Source organism: Saccostrea cucullata, unplaced genomic scaffold (genome assembly GCF_032062105.1).
Source record: "Saccostrea cucullata isolate Sc308-1 unplaced genomic scaffold, CSIRO_AGI_Scuc_v1 ctg5736, whole genome shotgun sequence".
NCBI lineage: Eukaryota > Metazoa > Mollusca > Bivalvia > Ostreida > Ostreidae > Saccostrea > Saccostrea cuccullata.
In genome coordinates this window covers 323-19,959 of record NW_026932005.1, presented here as the reverse complement: position 1 = coordinate 19,959, position 19,637 = coordinate 323, and the positions used below count along the sequence as shown (strand labels likewise).

Genomic DNA, 19,637 nt, shown 5'->3' with positions numbered 1-19,637 from the left:
GGCTTATACATATCTATATATTTTATGTCATTATATATTCAAGATTATTTGGCCCAGTATGAAAAGAATTTACTGCATCTTTTGTAATTATCAAAGCAAACCATTTCACTTTGTCACAATTTCAAATGTTAAAACATGTTTTTTTATTGTTTTGTATAGTGGATTTACAAAATGATACTTTACTGCATCTTGTGTAATTCTCAAAACAAACCATTTCACTTTGACATAATGATTAACTTGTTTTTGTTGTTCTGTATAGTGGATAAATAATGATAAAATGATATGTTGCTTTTTGTGAATAGTATCCCCAAAATAAAAATAAGATAAAAAATAAATTGATCAAGTTTAATATCATTATACAGAAGATAATTCGACTGTAGTAAATCTACAATATGCTGAACAGACTAAATGTCAACATTCTTAATCTTAGGTCACTCAGGTGACTATTGCTATCTGTTTTCATCCGTCGTCAATCGGTCATAAACTTTTGAACATTTTCAGCTTCTTCTCTGGAATGGCTGAGCCAATTTCAACCAAATTTGGTATACAGTATCTATGGGTGAAGGGGAACAAAAATCGTGAAATTCATGGTCCCTGTCCCCCTGGGGCCTGAGGGGTAGGGCCAAAACCACCAAAATTAATGCAATCTTTAAAAATCTTCTTCTTTACTCCTGGACATCTAGCAGTCAAACTGTTGGCATGATGATAATTGGCATTGAGTCCTCTACCAAAATTGTGAAATTCCTGGCCCCAGGGTCAGGGGTTCTGGGGTCAGGGTGGGGCTATATAGATCATATAGTAAAAGTGCATTATTTCTTTGAAAATCTTTTCTGCTCCTGGGAATTAATTAAATTAACTAAGCACATAGTTATGATGAACAAGAATGTCTCTTTCAAAATTATGAATTGTATGGCCCCAGGGTGAGGGGTTCTTGTGTTAGGGTGGGGCTCTATTGATTATAGTGAAATTAAGTTAAATGTAACTATACACTTACAAAATTTTGAATGCCATGGTGTCTATTTTAAAACATGAACTAAACTCAATCATTGGAAAGTTGTTGCATGATGCTCAGGTGACCTACAAGGCCCATGGACCTCTTGTTTAAAATATTCTAATCTGACTCTGTGTCGGAAGAATCATAAACCAAAATGTCATTAAACACATCATCAAAAATCTGAATAATTTGCTTTGCAGTGTCAACTAACCAAACTGTTGCATATTCCATCACATCATTAACTGTAAATATTTTATGACAATTATCTAATAGACTATTAATGGTTTCATCTCTAAGTTCAGCATGGTCACCAAACAAATCTGGCATGCTACTCTGGGCTGACTGCATTAACTCTAGCTTATGCTTTAAAGTTGTCTTGTCTTCATCACAGACTTCACGATGGAATGTGTCTTGATCCTGTGGTGATTCCTCCATTGTTTGGTAAGCTGGATGCGTCAACTTGGGACAATCTACACAGTCACATTTTTTCTCACAAACATCACAGCATTTGTGCTTTTGTTCATAAATATGACTAGGTGCACTGTAAGCTTTGCACAGAATGCTTCTTCTGCACTGACTGTCTGTCTTTATCAGTGATAAAACTTCAGGGTCAGTTTTTTTAAAATGCCCCTTGTGATTCTTGTAAAGAATTAATTCATTGGAAAATTCATTGTCTCTTCCTGCCCTGCCCATCTGCTGCGTAAGGCTGTCCAAGTCTCGTGGTGGACCATAATGTATGATGTTGTGTAGGCCCTTGAAATTAACTCCCATCCCAGCAGCGTTTGTACAGAAAAGGACTCTTATTTGTCCTTCTTCAGATTCCATGTCCACACGAATTTTGTCTTTCACGTGATCTGCTGTTTTGCTGTGGAACATATGTAACATGGAAGAATCACATTTCCTTAAAAATGTACTGTAGAGTAAGGCACAGTCTTTTATGCTGTTGCAAAATACAACATGTCTGGGGGTGTTTATTTTGTCTCTGTTGAGAGTTTCAATAAGCCATTCAAATGTGTCACTAATATCTGCATTATTTTTAATGCATTTCACATTTATTTTAATGTTTGGTCTGTCTGGACTGTCCAGTATGCACACATAATCTTCCCTGAAGCATAAACTTTTCATGATTTTCTTCCTGTTTGATGGACTAGCTGTTGCTGTCAGGGAAAGTAAGGGCACAGTCAGGCTAAGGGATCGAAGCTCACCAATCTTTGAAAAAAATGTTCTGAAGGCTTCCTCATTCTTCTGCCCTTCACCCCTGAAAAATCAAAGTAACTTAAATTATCATTAAGGATTTTGTTTATGTTGTACCACAGGTACCTGATCAATAAGTAGCAAATAATACCCTGGAACAAAACAACCCACCTCCTCAATATACATGTGTAACGAATATGTAAATGGACATCTTCGCGGAGAGTATGAGATTTTTTTAAACTCCAGGACTTTATGCGCTATATCAGTTAGATTTATTTGGTTCCTGAAATCTCAATTTAATTTACACCAATGTCAGGACTTGCATTCTACTGAAAGTAGTACTCAAAATTTGTCGATCAATAGATAGATAGATGTGATTATCCATTGGAATGGGATATGATTAGCATTCTGGTAAAATAAAGATGCGATTATCCATTGGAATGGGATATGATTAGCATTCTGGTAAAATAATACAGCTGTGAAATTATGGAATTATTATGGGAACATACCATTGATAAACTGTGTGGGCTTCGTCAACAACTGTCAACTTGTGTCTTGCTGAAAATTCGGGATCCCGGAAGATTTCTCTCCACTCGTCGTTTCCAACCAAAGCTTCAGGACTTCCAAATAAGAACTGGTAGTAACCCTTACGCACATCATCTTTTCGGCAATCTGACTTTCCGATGTATGTTGCCCGGAAACCCAGTCCTGAGAGTCTGTTTACCTGCTCTTTCATGATGCTGAGAAGCGGGGAAACTATGACACACACGGCCGATTGTCCAAACACAACGGGGGAACTCTCATATATGAGTGACTTTCCACTCCCTGTCCTGGTACCTACGAATACATCTTTTCCCTGCTGTATACTTTCTATAGCACGTAACTGATCTTCCGTTAATTTCACTTGAAATACTTTCTCAACCTTTTCTTTCGTGGTCGCCGCCATTATTGTTTTTTTCCATACACAAACAGCATTATGAAAGCCCTTACCCGATTGGCTAGATTTTGAAGTTAATATATAGAACATCCGCTTGGCGTCGCCACTGCGGGCCACAGTTTTAGTGGCGTAATCTGCCAAGGGTTTGTGGGGAGTGTTACGGACCGAAAACCCTTGGCTTGCGAAGATGTTTTAAATAGTAAAAGATGCATACTGTAAAAAGTGTTTACCCAACCTTGTCAGTTGACACATTCTAAAGCCTCGCAATTATCAACTAGGACAAAATGCAGTTAGAATTACCTACTTTTAAAGTTACTCTTCAAAAACAGACTTATTAAAATTTTCCTAGAGGATTTCGAATTTTTTTCATACTCATAAATGTATACACTTTCAGAAAATTACAAATTTTATAAGTAAATAATTCTGATTATTTCATTAAAATTAATAATTATTTATGGTACATAAATATATGCATCGCAACGTGTTCGAGGTTCCACATTCCATGCTATACACGCATGCGTATAGTTTTTATAAAAAAAACAAGGTAAGAGAGGGACGCCCGGTAGGCCTGCTACATTGACAAAGTCGACCAAAACGAAAAACAAAACCAAAATAGGGCTTGAAATTAAAAAGCAACTTTCCTGACAAAAATTTAGTTAAGAGATTAAATAATCATTGGATGAAGAAGAAACGGTATCTCGGCGACATTCACGTGGGGCTCGCGAAGGTTCTACCCTACAGGTTTGTTGATAAATGCTATCATTTCTCGTATCTCCATGGCTTTCAAAGAAAAAAAAAACAGTGTAAACTCAACATAAAAATGCACTTATGACATATAACAATTACTGCCATTTGAAGTGCAAATTGTGTTGGAACTGCAGAAAGATATTTTGTTTGACATTTTGCCGCGACGACGTATGATTTGGTGGATTTTCCTTTCCTGCAACCCAATAAACAAAACGTCAACATTTGTACTTAATCATGTTAAATTCGTCTGAGTGCAGGCTAAAATATTAACTATCATTAATTTACCGGAGAGTTATGATATTTTGATCCTGAGAAATATTCCATTATAATTGTAAACCTTACATTGTATGCACGTGCCATTTTAGAATTTACGTGGTACAAGTAAACAGATCTAAGTTGTACGATCCTTGATTTTCCGGCAGATTCTAATTACGTTAATTCTGTATGAGGAGAGAATATTTATTTTTCTCAAAATGCTCACTTCAACTCTTTACCTTATTCCTGAATGATATATTGGGTAAATTTGAATGAAAAAGCACACGATTTGCAGCCGTATTGCCGCTTTAAGATACGGCTATATTTAAATATTTCAGATATAAATGGCGTAGAGCTAGAATCATCAAAGTTTGCTAGTTGATGCATCACTGAGTTTGGTGAAACATAATTAGACTATAGTGACTTTTTTGGTATTTCATAGCAATATCTATGTATTTTGGATATTTTTGGACAATGAAAGACTTGGATTTAAAAATAATTTGCGTCGGAGATGTATAGAGTGGGTCAACTAAAAAGCAGATCGTAACCCACTTTCGGAATTTCTTAAAAATATCAAAAAATACTTTAATAGGATACTTACTGACAATAAATCTTGTAAATTAATGCATCTTGGGTTTTATGAGTCATTCCACCAATTGGTAGTCATCCTGGGGCCTGAGGGGTGGGACCAAAACCACGAAAATTAATGAAATCTTTAAAAATCTTTTTCTTTACTCCTGGACATCATGCAGTCAAACTGTTAGCATGAATGTAATTAGCATTGAGTCGTCTACCATAATTGTGAAATTCATGACCCCAGGGTCAGGTGTTCTAAAGCTAGGGCGGGGCTATATAGATTACTGTAAATGTATTATATTTTGCGTGTACGACATTTGGCGGAAATTATATATTCAACAAGTTAGCTTAAATTTGATTTAGCGCTGTCTGAATGTGCTAGTTATAAATTTTAATACATGTATACAAGAAATTTAGCGATGTAATTGAATTACCGGACTCTGCTTTCCGCCAAAATCTCTAAATAGAGTACACCGCTAAATGTAATACGTTTACTGTATATAGTGGAAATGCATTCTTTCTTTGAAAATCTTGAAGTTCTTCTCTGCTCCTGCATAAGTATTAAGTAAACTAAGTAACTAATTATGATGAGCAAGAGTACCTCTTCCGAAATTGTGAATTCTGTGGCCCCAGGGTCAGGGGTTCTGGTTTTAGGGCGGAGCTCTATTGATTATATATTTAAAATACATTAATTCTATGAAAAATTCTTCTTCTCTGCTCCTGGGTATTAAATAAACTAAGCACATAGTTACGATGAGAAGAGTGCCTCTTCCAAAATTGTGAATTTAATGACCCAATGGTCAGGGGTTCTGGTGCTAGATTGATTATATATTTAAAACACATTAATTCTATAAAAATTCTTCTTCTCTGCTCCTAGGTATTAAATAAATCAATCTAGTACATAGATAAAATAAGCAAGAGTGTCTCTTCTAAAATTGTGAATTTTATAGCCCCACTGTCAGGGGTTCTAGTGTAAAGGGCGGGACTCTAATGATCATATAGTGAAAATGCATTACTTCTTTCAAAATTTCTTCTCTGCTCCTGGGTATTAAAAAATTAGGGATGTCAACGAATAGTCGACTATTCGACTGTCAGTCGAATGGACCGACGATCGAATAATGAAACAACATTCGAATGTTTAAAAAAAAATGCAAGAAAATGGGGTGATAATGAAATTTTCATCTCAAAATTGAAAAAGGGTCCGTCCTCAAACTATACAGTTGAATAGTGTACGTTTTCAGACGAATATGAGTCACAGTATATAAATCATTTTCCGCATTGTACATATGGAAAATACAGTAATTACATACCGCGATTATCATTTCTCCACCACTGACTTTTTTGTTATTGTACGTATTAAATTATGCAACGTCATACTGGACTATGAAAATTATTTAATTGACTTGTTCCAATTTTTGAATTATATTTATAAACTCTAGGAATTTCAAATGCTTAGGAAAACACAATATTTTCATAGTCGTGAAGTTTTAAAGTTCGATAATTATTAAAAAATAATCTTACATAAAGGACATTTTGATATATAGCTTGAGCAATCATTAATTGAAAACAGTATTTAACATTTTCATCCGAGGTGTGGATAGTGTATGTTTATAATTCCCCATTTCCAATTTATTTTAATTAATAAGCTTTCAAAAATACTGTGCTACATAAAAAAAGTAAATGCTCCGAATAGTCGACTATCGTTCGAATAATGCAATCGAATGTTCGACTAAGGAAAATTAATATTTTGACATCCCTACAAAAAATACTAACCAAGTACATAGTTATGATGAGCAAGAATGTCTCTTCCAAAATTGTGAATTTCATGGCCTAATAGTCAGGGATTCTGGGGTAAGGGCGGGGCTCTAATGATTATAGAGTGAAAATACATTAATTCTTTGAAAATAATTCTCTGCTCCTGGGTATAAAAAACTAACCAAGTACGTGGTAATGTTGAATAAGACTGCCTCTTCCAAAATTGTGAATTTCATTCCCCCAGGGTTAGGGGCTCGACTGATTATATAGAGTAAATAATTAACTCTTTAAAAGTTCTTCTCCTCTGCTTTTGATTATTAAACCAATGAACTATGTACATAGTTATGATGAGGCAGGATGCCTCTTCCAGATTTGTGAGTTCTAGGGTTCCTGGGACAGGAATTTTGGGGCCAATTTCATTTGTCACTGATCGGCGTACGCCGAATGCGCCGCTTGACCTTTGGTAACCCGGCTTGTTACTTCATTTGACCGGGAAAGGTTTGCCGGCGTACGCCGATCTCGCCGGTGTGAAATGACCGACGAGGAAATCGCCAGTCTTAGAAATATGGCGGGAAGAGAAAACAACTGAAAATGCAGATACTTTTTATCAAATAGACATGTTCTTTATTTGTTTGCATATTTTTAGCAAATCTCTATTCATATATTTAAGATATGCTTTTATTTTCTAAAAAATAAAATTTTTCATGAGGTCCATGTTTTTTTCCCCGAATTATTCTACTAAGACATAAAGTAAAAAGTTATAAACTTAATTAATTGATTATCATTTAGCGTAATTATTCATTTCTTTTTTAGCTCACCTGAGCCGAAGGCTCAAGTGAGCTTTTCTGATCACATTTTGTCCGGCGTCCGTCTGTCTGTCTGTCTGTAAACTTTTCACATTTTCGACTTCTTCTCAAGAACCACTGGGCCAATTTCAACCAAACTTGCCACAAAGCATCCTTGGGTGAAGGGGATTCAAGTTTGTTCAAATGAAGGGCCACGCCCTCATTCAAGGGGAGATAATTGGGAATTAATGAAAATTTGGTGGCATGTTTTAAAAATCTTCTTCTCAAGAACCACTGTGCCAGGAAAGATGAAACTTATGGGGTAACATCCTCAGGTAGTGTAGATTCAAGTTTGTTCAAATCATGACCCCGGGGGTAGGGCGGGGCCAAAATGGCCGACCAAAGTTTTACATCGAAATATATTGGAAAATTCTTTAAAAATCTTCTTCTCAAGAACCACTGTGCCAGGAAAGATGAAACTTATGGGGTAACATCCTCAGGTAGTGTAGATTGAAGTTTGTTCAAATCATGACCCCCAGGGGTAGGGCGGGGCCAAAATGGCCGACCAAAGTTTTACATAGAAATATATTGGAAAATTCTTTAAAAATCATCTTCTCAAGAATGACAGAGCCATAATTCATCAAATTTATATGGAAGCATCCTCAGGTAGTGAAGATTCAAGTTTGTTCAAATCATGACCCCCGGGGGTAGGGCGGGGCCAAAATGGCCGACCAAAGTTTTACATAGAAATATATAGGAAAATTCTTTAAAAATTTTCTTCTCAAGAATGACAGAGCCATAATTCATCATATTTATATGGAAGCATCCTCAGGTAGTGAAGATTCAAGTTTGTTCAAATCATGACCCCCGGGGGTAGGGCGGGGCCAAAATGGCCGACCAAAGTTTTACATAGAAATATATAGGAAAATTCTTCAAAAATCTTCTTCTGAAGAATGACAAAGCCATAATTCATCAAATTTATATAGAAGTATCCTCAGGTAGTGAAGATTCAAGTTTGTTCAAATCATGACCCCCGGGGGTGGGGCGGGGCCAAAATGGCCGACCAAAGTTTTACATAGAAATTAATGGGAAAATTCTTTAAAAATCTTCTTCTCAAGAATGACAAAGCCATTATTCATCATATTTATATGGAAGCATCTTCAGTTAGTGTAGATTTAAATTTGTTCAAATCATGACCCCAGGGGGTAGGGCGGGGCCAAAATGGCCGACCAAAGTTTTACATAGAAATATATGGGAAAATTCTTTGAAGAATAGCAAACCCATGATTGATCATGGGATTACTTTTGGATTTTAACTTTTCAATAATAAACCAATTTCTACTTTTTCTAAGCTACAGTACTCAGGTGAGCGATGTGGCCCATGGGCCTCTTGTTATGTTTTCGCCGGTTTACTTCATTTGCCTCTTAGCCGTTTTACGACGGTCATATGACCGGTGTAATTCGGCGTACGCCGATCAGTGACAAATGAAATTGGCCCATAGTGAAAATGCATAATTTTATTCGTTGAAAATCTCTTCATTTGCTCCCGGGTATTATGCCAATGATATAAGTACATTTTAATGATGATGAAAGGTACCTCCTTTAATATGGTTAATTTCAGGGTACTTGGGGTTGGGGGTGATTACATGGTCTGAAAATAAATGAATGCTTTAAGATCTGCTCTTTGGTATTAATTAACCATGTATGATAAAATTTAATTTATGAAAAAATTTCAAGAATTTTGAGATATGTGGCCCAGGGTTAGTGGTTCCTGTGGGGTTGGATGCATAACTGGTTATAAAGTGGAAATGTATGTTCTCTTTGTTACTCTGATCAACCTCTGGGTATTAAGTAACCAATGCAGTGTAAGCACGCGAGGTCTAGTTATGATAAGCAATTAATGGTGCCTTTTTCAAAATTGTGAATTTCATGGTCTTTGGTTTAAAACACGAACCAATTCGATTCTTGTTGGAAAGTTGTTACATGATTCTCAGGTGACCCATAAGGCCCGTGGGCCTCTTGTTATTTAAAAAAATCGTTCGTCTCCTTTGACTTCAACGCAAGTTCCTTTGATTATTAAATTCTTATCTAATTAAATTTTTGAAACTTTCTCTTGGTAAAACCTTTTAACTGTAAAATGTTTTGGAATTAATATCGGTATTTAATGATAGAGAATAAGGTCTTGTTAGGGATGGAAAACCTTAATACAAGTTTTCAACAGTAAAAATTAAAATCACATACTTCTACATTACTTATCATATACTGTATATATGTTGCAATATAATAGGTGATTTTGTTATTTGTAGAGGTATTGATATTTTATTTTACAAAAACATCATGAGCCTTTTCTTAGATATGTAGTTTGAATTTTCATTAGATTGTACAAAATTTCTAATGAATATTTTCTTTAATTTTTTAATATTAACATCATGGAGGACGACCATTTGATTCTGAGAGGGGGGGGGGGCTGGAAAATTATTTTAAGTCATATTATTTTTTTTTTGTCTGTGAAGAAGAAAAAAATGAAAAGAATAACATCAAAGTCTAAAATTCTAATTCGTGTGTGTGTGTGTGTGTGGGGGGGGGGGGGTCAGATTATTTATTTCCTGTCCGTCGAGGACAGATTATCTATTTTCAAGATTTTCGAGGATAGAATATATTTCCCCCCCCCCCCCCCCGGAATCAAATGATCGTTACCTTATCTGGTTCTTTTTAATTTCCAGAAAGATTATTTTCAGAACCATACAAAAAAAAAAATTACCATAAGCATCCATTGTGTCAACATTTATTGTAACATGTGATATATTCCGAAGGTTATGGTCCACATTTTTTTTTTAATGTCTCTCGTCAATTTCTTGTGAATATCCCATAATTCGACTAAAGGAATGTAAACTCTTAAAAAAAAATAAAGGAAAAATATTACAAAATAATAATAATATATGAATAACATTACAAATAATTATAAAAAACTTTTACTATTACATCACGTTGAGAAAAACATGTATGAAATTCTTTGAATTTTTATTTTCCTTTTTTCTTTCAAATATGAAATATACATGTCATTAAATACCGGTATACTGAAGACTAATTGCAAGGGATATGTAATTAAAATACTTGAAGGAAAAACCTGTTATTATGTTTATTTTAAAAAGGATTTTCAAATAAACCTATCCGCCTTTATTGCAGAAAAAAAAATTTATTTCCTGCGGCCTTACATACATGTAATTCACCACCCCCACCCCCAAAACACCTCTGTGTGCGAAGATATTTGAAACTATGTTTGTTCTCACAATTTTCTTTAATTTTGACTATTCAAGGCTTAGTATGTTCCAATCTTTTAAAAAAAAATATTACTAGAGGAAAACTTTGAAAAATTGATTCAATGATAATACTACTAGTAATTACAGTGCAAAAAGGTCATATGAATTGCGCCGTAGTGCTTAAAAAGAGCTCTGATCCCCATGTTTTGTTTCGAATTTTTATTAAGCTATGCGTGTAGATTCTAAAAAATTACCTGAAATAAAAAAATCTCAATACTTTTGATAACATGATCCAAACTTCTTTATTTTACATTTCAAACAGTATTGGCAACTATCTGTCATAATTTAGAAGTGAACTTAGAGTTACTCTTCTTTCTCTAATATTGCTGACTCGGTGTTAAACATTAATAATAATCTTTCACTATTACATACAAATCAGATACAGAAAAGATAAGGATGAGGAGGGCTGAAAGTTAAGAACCCTTTCTACACTGCACACCAAGAGTTCTGCAGGCATGCTATCGAAGCCATTTTAGGACTAAGACATATCTTAAGAGATATCTTAGTCCTAAGAGAGGCCATGGAATTTATCCTAACTTAAGACATGTCGTAAGATTTCTCCTAAAGTTAAGATATCCTAAGAGGTGTCTTAAAGCTGACATGAACTCTTAAAAAGGCATCAGTTTTCATCTTTGTACGACTTACTACATTCCTGTACGCCTTTGTCCGCCATATTTCTTCGATTCCGCCATATTTATCGAAGATTTTTGGTCACCTGTACCTGCTATATATAGCATTGTAGAATTGTTTCACTTGAGTGATTTTCTAGCCTGGCTGTCGACATGTACACATCTCCGATAGCATAGTTTTTAGAAGTCCATAAACTGAATAAACTGACCAAATACATGTTTGAAAAGTAAGAATTCAGCCAAAAAATAGAACTATACCGAGAATTAAATTATTTTTGAATGCATTTGCTGCAATATAGAAAATACACTAACACGGAATACATTCATGTACAGCAAAAATCCATGCAGGTCGAGAAAACGCGTCAAACGCAGTGATAAAACATTTATCTGAATATACTGCTATCGTTACAGGGATGTGCACATGTCGAAAGAATTATCCTATTTTACTTTTATTGAAAATGCATCTCAGAAGTCATGTAATCCATTGCTAACTCAATAGTAAAAGATGCTTGGACACACGTGGCCCATGCCGATCATTTTATTTGGTCAGGGAAAATATCAAAGGTTGAAAGCTCAGTGGGGTTGATTGAAAAAAATGCAAGAATTTTTTTTCAAAACTAAACATTACTCTTGTCTGTATATGTTGCAAATAGAATTTATGATTACATGGTTTAACTTCATTGAATTTATAATGAAGCATGCATTATTACGAATCATTCACCTTTTGAAGATATTTTCCTGTGATAGGAGGGGGGGGGGTGTAATAAAACATGCATATTAACACTCTCATAAAAATAATTTAAGAAAACGTCTGAAACAGATTGATTTCTTTATGATTAATTATTATCAAACAAATACTGTGTATTGGCTTTATTAGACCTAATATAATTTGATTTAAAGTTATTTATAATTTTATGCACAATGAATGAAAACATACCCCACGCTCGCAAAAGTCGAAGTGCTGAAATTCCCAGAAAAAAATAAAGGAATCGTAATTTCCTTGGTATATGCACATCTATGTACATTGTGTCCTAAATATCTGCAAAGTTTGACGAAATCGTGTGCAGCAGTTTATGAGGAATTGCGCTGACAAACTGCTCATCTTTATATTCAAGATATGGTCAAAATCTAAATGTAAAAGTGCGGAAATTCCCCCAAAAATAAAGAATTCGGAATTTCCTGGTGATGTGCAAATCTAGACACACACTGACTCCTATAAATATCTCGAAAGTTCGACAAAACTCTGTTCGGTGGTTTATAAGAAGTTGCGCTGACCAAAAAAAAAAAAAAAAAAAAAAGACTGCCTGATGGGTCCAAAACAATATACCTCACGCAACTTGTTGTTAATTAATGATTACTAGAAAAAGCAGATAGAAAGAGAGAGCAAACCCCCCGTGAGAATTCCACATTCTACCTACAATTTGCTTTTTTAAAAATTCTCTTGTCTGTTGTCCAGGTCCAGGTTCGACTCGTACGTTTGAGCATAGGTGTCGGAACCGGGGGATGGCTTTTTTTTTTTTTTACAAATATATACTTGGTATAGACACTGAACATTGCTGCGTAGGTTTAGCCTCACCTTCCCCCCACACTTTCCGCAGACAAGTCGCAGTATAGGTTAAAAAAGAGGAAAGTGTTGATGTTTGGAGAAAAATTTTGTTACTGAAGTTCTAACCTACCCCCCCCCCCTTTTCCCCCAAACGAAATATGATATTTGTGTTTTGGAAAAGGACATTTCGCCCTTTTTTTAAGCTTGTCAGATTCTTTGAATGTATAAAAAAAATTCTTTGCACTTAGCCCCCCCCCCACTTTCAATTTGCTTCCGACGCCAATGCGTATGAGAAGGTATTTGAGAAAGTTCCCAATGTACCCATTCCTGTGATGTATATTTCACGTTTATCATATACCCGCTTGAAAAGTGGGAGGGTATATAGTAATAGTTATGTCCGTCCGTCGGTCTGTTACGCTTTGGGGTACCCATCTCTTATCCGCAAATCCTCTTATACCACTTAGTGAAATTTACTAAAACTTTCACAGAATCTTACGTTTATTACATATAACCATTGTGCACCTCCTATTTTACTTTTTGATCCGACACGTATTTTGTGTTTAGCGACAACAGCAAAATATGGACTTTGCCATTATAACCATATGGGAGGCGGGGGTATCATTTAGTGAGCTCATTGCTCACAATACCTCTAGTTTCTCTTTCAATTTGGCCGTTTGGATTAACTTCTTGTCCAAATTAAAATCATTATTCAATTTATGAAGTTTCGACATCCCGCCTGAAAAAAAATCCTTGATCTGTCCTAAGGCTTAATAAATGGTACAGCACAAAGTGCGTAGGATCTTATACCTATTATTGCCTTAATGGTTACAGAGTGAGAGAGAGAGGGAGAGAGAGAAAGTTCAATATACAAAAGAGTAAATAAAAATTTTCCGTATACAACCAGTGTCAAGAATCCCTACCCTAGCTTTTAAAATTATCTCCCAAATACTCCTACAGAAATTATTTTTATATTTTTTATATTTTAAAAAAATGTATATTTTTAAAAACAGCTAGACTATCAGGCAGGGATACTGAAATCTCGATAGACTCTCTATAACAACATAATTATAAAACATTTATACATACCTCAAATGCACATACTTTGTGGTCGGAGTGACACATTTAAAAAAAAATTCAAAATTGAATTCGACAGAGATGTCTGTTTTCCAAGAATATTTAGATAACGGTTATGTCATTTATTTTTGCACCCCCCCCCGCCTAAAAATCAAATGCCTAAATGTCAATCTGAACAGGGGATGGCATTTCTTCTTTGTGTGTTAAAGAACATATAGATCTACGTACACATAAATAAAATGTATTCTGGTTAACTGCTTTTAAGATTTGAAGTAAATAATTACCGTACATCCAATTACTTGGTTTAGATTTGAGATTAGTACTAAAATAATCAGTTATAATTGACAAATGAATTTTGCGACGCAAACCAACTGCAGACTATATACATGACTTTGTATAGAATGTATATTAGATCTACATGTAGATAAACAATTCACAATTATACCTTATGAACATTAGTTATAATACCCCCCCCCCTTTCAGCCGCGCAAATACCAAATATCTTCTCTTTCCACTTTTGATATTTTCCCTGACCAAAATCTGATCAGCACGGACTAAGTGTATCGACGTGCTAGTCTACGGAGTAATGACTGTGTGTTTACTATTGAGCTTTTACGGAGTTTATTTCTTTTTTGTGATGCATATTTCAATAAATGGAATTCAGGGTGTATATCACTTGACTTGTGCACATCTTCGAACCGATGCAGTAACCTTATTACCAGGTATGGGTACGTTTACAGCGTTCGAGGCGTTTTCTCGATATGCACCAATTGCATAGGGGCTGCAAATAAAAGACGTTGGTTGTTTTGTTCCATTCAAATGATATAATTTCAAAATGTGTTTGCAGATTTTACTGCTTTTTATTTCAAGTTTATTCTGCATAAATTGGCGCACTGTAAAAATACGTGCTCGTGACGTGCATCTAAATTTCTCACCAAACTTGCATTTTTTCTTTTGATTCAAATCAATAATTATTCAGAAATATGATTATTATGTTGTTTATTGTGGTTTTGAAATGTCTTGATCTCCTCATGTGTTCTCATATGCTTTACCATCGGAGATGTGCACAAGTCGATACCCAAACCAAAAAATCATTCAACTGTAACGAGCGCTTTGGGGTATATATCGTTACAATGAGACATGGTATCTGAAAGAAATATGGCGGAATACGGCTTTAGTTGGTATGAAACAAGTCGTACATAGATGAAAATGTTGCGTTCTTAAGAATTCATGTCAGCTTTAACTTTGTATATGATCAAATATGGCCGCTGCCTATGTGTTTATCCAAAGGAGAAGGAGACTCCGTAGAGAACGCGTCCTCAGGGACTACAACAATCCTCTGGACTACCTAGACGATGAAAGCATTGTGAGTAAATACAGATTAACTCGACCAATGATACACAATCTATGTGCTATGTTTGAAAGAGACCTTCACCGGCCAACAATGAGGTCACGTTCACTTCCAGTATCCCTTCAAATAATGGTAGCTCTACTTTTTTACGCCAGTGGTAGTTTTCAAGAGGTTGTAGCAGATATTCACAATATTTCTCGGCAAAGCACAGGGAATGCAATAGAAGATGTTACAAACTGTTTGATTGAAATTTCCAAACATAACATTAAAATGCCAGTTGATGTAGTAGAGTTGAACAAAATAAAGAAAGACTTTTATGAAATTGCTCATTTTCCAAACACTGTTGGGGCAATAGATTGTACTCATATTAGAATGAAAGCACCAACCACCGACGAACACTTACTATATGTATAGTATATGTCAATCGCAAAAACTATCACTCCATAAACATTCAAGGAGTATGTGATTCGACTTTGAAATTTTTAAATGTAGTTGCAAGATGGCCCGGAAGTACTCATGATGCTTTTATATTGTCTAATTCGGAATTAAAACGTCTGTTTGTGAACGGCACGATAAGTGAGGGATGGTTATTAGGGGACGACCATTTGATTCTGAGGGGGGGGGGGGGGGGGGGGGGGGGGGGGGCTGGCAGATTTTGGAAATAAATAAATCTGTCCCTGAAAATGTTGAAAATAAATAATCTGTCCTCCTCTGAAAAGAAAATAAATAATCTGACCTTGACTTATGATATTTAAATATTGTGATGATACCTGTTTATTTCCATGTAATTTAACCTCAGAATCTTCAATTCAGAATTTTTTTTGGCTCTCTTCGCTCGCCATTTTAGAATCAAATAATATTTAAAATCAGATTACGAGACTGGATACTTGTAGCCAGTTATCAACATGACAATGTGCACTCAGTAGATGTGATGAATCAATTTAAATACAAGCCAATTCTTAAACAATACAAAAGATAAATTTTCTTGTCAAAGAATTATACTTCCCGATAAATTAATACAAAGTATACAGTGGCGGATTTAAGGAAGGCATACATGTGTATGACCCCTCCCCTAAAATTTCAAAGTATGATATGAATTATATTAAAATTGCCATACTTTAGTAGAATATCAATATTTTTGTGCCTAGTTTTACTCTTAAAATACACAAAAACCCAAGAGCTTCAGGGGGCTTTGCCCCCTGGGCCCCTTTCATTCAAAGTATGATATGACTAGTATTAATTATGTCATACTTTGGAACATAACTAACCAATTTCTACATAATTGTGCCTGGTTTTACTCTTAAAATACACAAAAACCCACGAGCTTCAGGGGGCTTCGCCCCCTGGACCCCCTTCATTCAAAGTATAATATGACCAATATTAATAATGTCATACTTTGCTACATAATAACCAATACCGCTATAATTGTGCTGGTTTTACTCTTAAAATACCCGAAAACCCAAGAGCTTCTGGGGAATTTCCCTCCCTTGGCCTCCACCAATGCTTCGCCCAGGACCCACTGGGGGCCTTAAGGCGGCCCAGACCTCTCGCCTGAACGAAGTTATACACAACTCCTATCCTGAATCCGCCTATGGTATTTAAATGATTAGATAGTCTTTTAAAATCAATCGATCAAGGTACCCTAAGACAAAGAAGAAAATACATAATCTGTCCTCGATAATCTTGAAAATAAATAATCTGTCCTTGACAGGCATGAAAATAAATAATCCGTCTCAAAAAAATTTGCCAGCCCCCACCCCCCCCCCCCCCCCCCTCAGAATCAAATGGTCGTCCCCTTAGGAGGTAGTGGATACCCCTTGCGCCCATGGCTGTTAACACCCGTGTTAAACCCAAATTCTCAAGATGAAGAGAGATACAACACATCCCACATTCGAACAAGAAACGTGATAGAAAGGGCTTTTGGTGTGCTTAAAGCTCGTTTCCGGTGCCTGGACAGTAGCGGCGGAACACTTCTATACAGTCCCGACAAGGTGTGCAAAATATTTGTTGCCACAGCAGTGCTACACAACATGTGCATCATCGACAGAATCCCACTCCCTGAAGGATGTGATCCCCACGATAATGGACACATACGTGCTCAACAATTCGCTGAGAATTTAAATGGTGACGGAGCAAATGTCAGATTACGACTAGTAAATGAATTTTTCAGACATTGAATGCCTGGCTGATTGCAATTGTCTAGCTTATGCTTAGTACATTTGTCTTTTAAAAATCATCATGCATGCATGTATATCGAAAATCTAGAAATACCTGTAGGTTCATTCTTAAGAAGCATACAATTATTTTATACCTGAATATTTTCATTGTTTTATTTTATATGACTAAGTCTGCAATACTTGTTTATTACATTTTACTCATGTGCGATGCTCGTGTCAGCACCTTGGGGTATACATGTAAACTGAACACCTAACTGCCCTAAATAAATTTGATGACGTTGTTGTGATATGATTAATTTTTGTTTCTCATTTTCAAGTCTCTGCTTTTCCACTTCAAGTCTCTCCTTTTCAATAGAAAGTCTCTCCTTCTCTACGAGAAGTCTCTCCTCTTCAATTGCGACTAATCTTTGGGAGCTTTGATTGTCCTCATCCTGTATATGGCGCTTCCTGGAGGACACTTTTTTGGGTGGATCCATTTCATTGTTCCCACTGGTAGATGGTTTATCTTCATAAAAAAAAAGAATTATTTAGTTTTACTTATAAAAATAATTTACCCTTCCTAAATTAATAGGCTATATAGCATTTGTTATATCCTAACCCACTTTTACAGCCAATATGCAACCGCTAAATATTTTTTTGGATTATTCACTTAATAGACATAAACATTTCATTGATAATTTTGAGATACAAAGGCGAAGGAGAAAATATTCTATAAGTGCGGAATTCAACTTTGAATTAGGCAATGAAAAAGAGGCATTTTTATAATATACATGAATGGTATATTTATTTTTACCTTGTAAACTTATAGTTGAAGCAGAGCTGAGGCTGCTGCATGCATCCTCGAATTCCCCACAAGTGTCTAAACCTCCTGAAATTCCCTCGATCGCCGTGGGCCCTATAATACCAACAATTTTATCTTGAAGCGGCGTAAGCTTGGGAGGTGCCATTCCTCCCCCGGTCTTCACTGACTCTTTCCGATTTGAGGAAATCCTCTTTTTCGTGTCACTGGCATAGGTTGACCATTTCTTTCGAAGTTCATCTACGGTTCTAGTGTGTCCCGAAGACACGGCATTCACCTTTTCACAAATCCCCTCCCAAACTCGTTTTTGGAAATATTGGTTACAACATTTGAATGTTTGCTAAAAATAATTTCCTTATTTTTTCCACATTATCCAAAAGTATTTGGAGTTCCATTTCACTAAAGTTTGGGTTCCTTTTTCTGCTCATTGCTGTAGTGTGTAAACCCCGAAGTCTAAAACTATAACGGACCTTATTCAAACCCTATGAGTGAATGAGAATAATAGCGCTAGATAGCACGGGATTTTTTTTTCGCGGGATACTCTTTGAGAAAAAGAAATACACGTTTGTATTTAATTTTATTATACAAATATAACTAGCTTTCTAAGAACTAATGAAGTATGATATAGTCTTTATAATTTTTTTCAAAACTTTTTCACAATGTGCGTAATAGTTCTATAATCACTATCACTTAGGAGAGAGAGAGAGGGGGGATCATGAAAATAAACCTATTCTTATGATACTACATCTCTTATCTTGCATAAAACAGACTAAGTCCCCGGAATTGTTATTTATATCTTGAATACAGGTAATATTTCATGTTAGAATATTTAAGAAATATCTTATGACTCTCCTAATTCTATTCTAACTAGGACAATCCTAAGAGAGCTTCTATGTCTATCTTAAGAAGTGTCTTAGTACCATCCTAAACTTTGTCTTAAGACTTTTCTTAAGTCATATCTTAAGACTATTCCTAGGAACCTTTCCATAGCATGCCTGCTGATTTTTAAGAATTAATCTGCACTTAGATCTAAACTCTAGAAAATAAAAAAAATATATAAATTCACAGTATATTACACAATTAAATTTGTAATCAATTCTAACATTCTTAAGGGCTAAAAGGTCAAGATAAGTTAACTGGACATTCATGTGGTTTTATTTCTATTATAGAAGTAACCGATAGTGATTTTTATTCAATGATACTGTTTCACTTGATTATTTTTCCTGCGGGTAAAGGCCACTTAGCATACAATCGTGAGTGAAATTCAACAAATAAGCTCAATATCAACACCTTTATGGAATATATTTTTATCAATGTCCAAAAAAACATTTTGCACTGATGCATAGAGAGGGTCTTTAATTAACGTTGTGGGAGAAATTCAATCAAAATATATTGTAGTAATGCTCCAATACCCGTGAAAATACTTACTGCGTACCAATTACACAAAATATTTGCATTTTCGGCATAAAAAAAGTCGAGGAATGTAATTTAAGACAACA

At 35.3% G+C, this 19,637-nt stretch overlaps 3 protein-coding genes across 3 annotated transcripts; 1 reads left to right on the top strand and 2 right to left on the bottom strand.

Annotated features, from left to right (window-relative positions):
- Positions 1 to 1,111: 1,111 nt before the first annotated feature.
- Positions 1,112 to 3,134, bottom strand: LOC134234242 (uncharacterized). Its single transcript, XM_062716291.1, has 2 exons — positions 2,698 to 3,134; positions 1,112 to 2,252 (listed from the first exon to the last, which is right to left on the bottom strand). The coding sequence occupies exons 1-2, from the start codon at positions 3,132 to 3,134 to the stop codon at positions 1,112 to 1,114; spliced, it is 1,578 nt and encodes a 525-aa protein (XP_062572275.1).
- Positions 3,135 to 15,072: 11,938 nt separating this feature from the next.
- On the top strand, positions 15,073 to 15,576 carry LOC134234241 (putative nuclease HARBI1). Its single transcript, XM_062716290.1, has one exon. The coding sequence runs from the start codon at positions 15,073 to 15,075 to the stop codon at positions 15,574 to 15,576; it is 504 nt and encodes a 167-aa protein (XP_062572274.1).
- A 1,413-nt stretch (positions 15,577 to 16,989) lies between these two features.
- Positions 16,990 to 18,659, bottom strand: LOC134234246 (myb/SANT-like DNA-binding domain-containing protein 4). Its single transcript, XM_062716294.1, has 2 exons — positions 18,133 to 18,659; positions 16,990 to 17,844 (listed from the first exon to the last, which is right to left on the bottom strand). Exons 1-2 carry the CDS (start codon positions 18,284 to 18,286, stop codon positions 17,534 to 17,536), a joined length of 465 nt encoding a protein of 154 aa, XP_062572278.1. The 5' UTR covers positions 18,287 to 18,659; the 3' UTR covers positions 16,990 to 17,533.
- Between the last annotated feature and the right edge of the window lie 978 nt (positions 18,660 to 19,637).

Coding starts and splice junctions, on each gene's coding strand:
- LOC134234242 (XM_062716291.1), bottom strand. CDS start 3,134: ATGGCGGCGACCACGAAAGAAAAGGTTGAGAAAGTATTTCAAGTGAAA. Junction 2,253..2,697: donor GCCCACACAGTTTATCAATG/GTATGTTCCCAT, acceptor TTGATTTTTCAG/GGGTGAAGGGCAGAAGAATG.
- LOC134234241 (XM_062716290.1), top strand. CDS start 15,073: ATGGCCGCTGCCTATGTGTTTATCCAAAGGAGAAGGAGACTCCGTAGA.
- LOC134234246 (XM_062716294.1), bottom strand. CDS start 18,286: ATGGCACCTCCCAAGCTTACGCCGCTTCAAGATAAAATTGTTGGTATT. Junction 17,845..18,132: donor TTCAACTATAAGTTTACAAG/GTAAAAATAAAT, acceptor TTTTTTATGAAG/ATAAACCATCTACCAGTGGG.